The 3869-nt window shown below is 37.7% G+C and overlaps 1 protein-coding gene across 1 annotated transcript; it reads right to left on the bottom strand.

Moving 5' to 3' along the window:
* Positions 1–2181: 2181 nt before the first annotated feature.
* LOC306645113 (interferon alpha-5-like) lies at positions 2182–2786 on the bottom strand (the record flags this gene model as incomplete). Its single annotated transcript, XM_079112433.1, has 1 exon — positions 2182–2786. Exon 1 carries the CDS (start codon positions 2752–2754, stop codon positions 2182–2184), a length of 573 nt encoding a protein of 190 aa, XP_078968559.1. The 5' UTR covers positions 2755–2786.
* Between the last annotated feature and the right edge of the window lie 1083 nt (positions 2787–3869).

Here is a 3869-nt window from a genome sequence, read left to right as displayed (position 1 = left end):
TTACATTTTTATCACATTTGGACATTCATTAGTGTTCTTTTTGACCCTAGTCATTGGGATGCCAAAGTGTCAACTTTCACTTTCTATGAAAAAGGAATGGAGGAATGAAAATATCTGCTGGTTTTCATGCTACATAGGACAATTATATACTCCATTTACCTTATTACCTTTACATGCTCACTGGCTGTCACTAAGATGACTACTGCCCTTCATTTTCGCAATCTATTGAGGAGTTCAACTGCACATCTTCCATAATTCCATTCATTCCTCTGCTTCTAAAGAAGTTTATTTCTTAAATACACTTTAAAAATTTCTTAAATACACTTTTTTGTTGTCGGTGGACCTTTATTTTATTCATTTATTTATATGCAGTGCTGAGAATTGAACCCAGTGCCTCGCACATGCTACGCAAGCACTTTACCACTGAGCCACAATGCCAGTCCATATTTCTTAAGTACAGTTTTTTAAAATTGTTTATTCTATTTAGTTATACATGACAGCAGAACACATTTTGATTCACTGCCCCCAAACTGAGTACAACTTTTCATTTCTCTGGTTGCACATGATGTAGAGTCACACCATTTGTGTAATCATACATGTACGTAGGATAATGATGTTTGTCTTATTTCACCATCTTTCCTTGCCCCCCCTCCTCTCTCGTTTCCCTCCACACAATCCAACGTTCCTCCATTCCTCCATTCTTCTCTTACCCCCTCCCCCGTTCCATTATGTATCAGCATCCAATTATCAGGGGAAACATTTGGCTTTTGGATTTTTGGAATTAGCTTATTTCACTTAGCATGATATTCTCCAACCCCTTCCATTTACCTGCAAATGCCATAATTTATTCTTCTTTCTGGCTGAGTAATATTTCATTATGTATATATACCACAGTTTCTTTATCCATTCATATATTCAAGGGCACATAGGTTGGTTCCACAACCTAGCTATTGTGAATTGAGCTGCCATAAAAATTGATATGTCTTCATCACTGTAGTATGCTGATTTTAAGTCCTTTGGGTATAAACTGAGGAGTGGGATAGCTGGGTCAAATGGTGGGTGCATTCCAAGTTTTCAGAGGAATTTCCATACTGCTTTCCAGAGTGACTGCACCTATTTGCAATTCCACCAGCAATGTATGAGTGTGCCTTTTGCCACACATTCTTGCCAACACCTATTTTTGCTTGTATTCATATTTCTTAAATACACTTTTATATTGCCATTCTCTCTTCTTGTCCTTCTAGTATCAGGGTCTTCCACCTCTGTCTCCTTCCTGATTTTTCTCTTCCTTCCATTTAATAAAAAAGGCAAAACATTTCCAGGATCAATTTTAAGTCTTTTTTTTTTCCCTCCACATGCTCTCTTCCACCAGACCACCTCCATTGCTGGACTTACTGCTGCCAGTTATAAGCCATCAGACATATATCTTGTAAATTCAAACTCGTATATCCAGTGGGCATTTGCACTGGGTTTATCAGTCACTTGCAGATGATGCCTCTGCTTTCACTTTTCTGTCCTAACAAGATGCATCTACTTTGCACTGAGAGAATTGCATTGGTTTTTCATACTCCTCATTATAGCTTAACACAACTGATATTAAGTATGATCACAGTTTTTAGGTTTCTTTCCCTAAAAAAATCAAACACAAGAGATCAGAAACTATACCTGTCATGTTCCCCTCCATAGTTCGAGGGTAACACTTAACCTTGCCCAGATTTGTATTTTTATGTAAAATATGAATGTGATACTAATGGGTAAGAATATTCATTTTGTAATCAAGTTGAAAAATCAGACTTTTTGTGTCTTTCCAAGAATGAACATGTACAAGTTTTCCATAGGAAAATTTAATTAGTGAAGAAAACAAGAAATTGACTACATATAAATTGTATATTTTGTTATACAAGCAACAATATAAAGGTACATCTCAGGCTACATGAGCAAACACAGTCAGATCTTATAAATAGTATAAAATTAAATATTTAAATAAATACATAAACAAATACATCATTGGGGTAATGAGTAAATAATATGGTTTTTGTCTAATACTCCTGAAACCATTGGAAAAACTGATTATATTCATGCCACCATTATAACAGAAATAAGAGTCTTTGAAACAGCAGAACGTGAGGGAGTGTGGTAAAGTGTATCCTCAGTGAGAAGCATTTCCTGTTGGACCAGGTCTCATTCCTTACTCCTTAGTCTTCCATACAAGTTTGCTGATGAAGAGAAGGATCTCACGATTTCTGCTCTGACCACCTCCCAGGCACAAGGGAGGTGTTTCCTCCCCTTCAGGTAGACAGTGAGCCTGTGGAAGTACCTCCTCAGAGCCCTCAGGGGAGCCTCTTCCACCCCCACCTGCTGGGTCACACAGGCTTTCAGGTCATCCAGCTGCTGATAGAGGCCAGTGAGGAATGTGTCCAGGAGGGTCTTCTCCCAAGCAGCAAAGGACTCCTGGGTGCTGAAGAGGTTGAAGACCTGCTGGGTCATCTCGTGGAGGACAGAGACAGCTTGAGCCTTCTGCACCTGCTCACCATCCAACTGCTCCTGGGGGAAGGCAAAGTCCTTTCTGTAGCTCAGGCAGGACAAGGTGGGAACTCTCCTCATTTTCTCCAGGAGCATCAGGACCCCCTCCTCATGTCTCTCAGGAGTTTCAAGACCCAGGTTGTAGATCTGAGTCAGGTCACAGCCCAGAGAACAGGTGGACTTGCAGCTGAGCACCACCAGGGCCAGCAGGAAAGCCAAGGGCAAGGCCATTGTGGTTCCTGTAGATGCTGCTGGGCTGCCTGAGATGGATGATCCTGGACCTTTGCCTCTAGGTTCTCTGAAGCCCTTGATTTGGTCCCATGTCTTAAATAGGAACCAATATACTTTCAATTTTCTGAATGTCATCCCCAGAACTTTCTACTTTTGTTTTTGCTTTCCTTTATGTATTCTCTACTTGGATTTTAAGCAGTGTTTTTCAACCATTTTTTTTTTTTTTTGTTCCCTCCTCTCCTACTCCCAGAACTTTTATAGATATTTTTTTCACAATTGGAACCTCAATAATATAGGCATACTATATATTTATGTACCCTATTTATATATTTCATTTGTACATAAACGTTTTTACATGTAAGTGTTAAATTTAACTCTATATTCAACGAAGAGTTAAAAATGTTCAATTAAATGTTTAAGGTAAAGTTAACCTTAAAAGCTATTGGATTTAATTTCATACCTAAATTTACTGAGGAACTTAAATGTAATTAATTTACTTATGAAATTGTGATGAATCAAATTCTTGAGCATATTAACAATGTATAAAAAAATTTGCAATATAATGAAATACTTAAAATCATTTAGATGCTAAAGCCTATTGAAAACGTAAATGATGTGATTATTTCTGTTCAGTGTACCTTTTTTTACCTCTTTGGTTTTTACAGGACTAGCTGCAAAATATCATTCAGATAATAGATATTTTCTTCTCCTCAATACTTACATAATTCATAATGTGCTCAATGATGTTAGTGAAATTAATTATAAAATATGACACATTTGCATCTAATTCTTGAAGCCCACAACACATTAAGGAGCACTGAGGATCAAGCATTAGCAAAATCTAACAAAGCAGACAATGACAACTCATAGGTATACAGAGGCCCCTTCCCATGATATTACATCTAGCAACTCTGGAGAGTCCTCCAATCCCAGCCTTCTATTTGCCATAGCTTTGGTGCACTGATCTTGCATACACTTTTCCTATCTCCATAAACTCAACGTCGATGTTTCCCATGTCATATAAAAGAGAACCTAATGGGTTGAATGTAGCTAAGTTATCTACTGTTTTTTTTATCGAGTGGAATTTTGCTTTCTTTACATTTTCATTGCATTTG

Source organism: Sciurus vulgaris (genome assembly GCF_902686455.1).
Source record: "Sciurus vulgaris genome assembly, chromosome: 15".
NCBI classification, from domain to species: Eukaryota; Metazoa; Chordata; class Mammalia; order Rodentia; family Sciuridae; genus Sciurus; species Sciurus vulgaris.
This window is presented reverse-complemented; position numbering and strand designations above follow the sequence as displayed.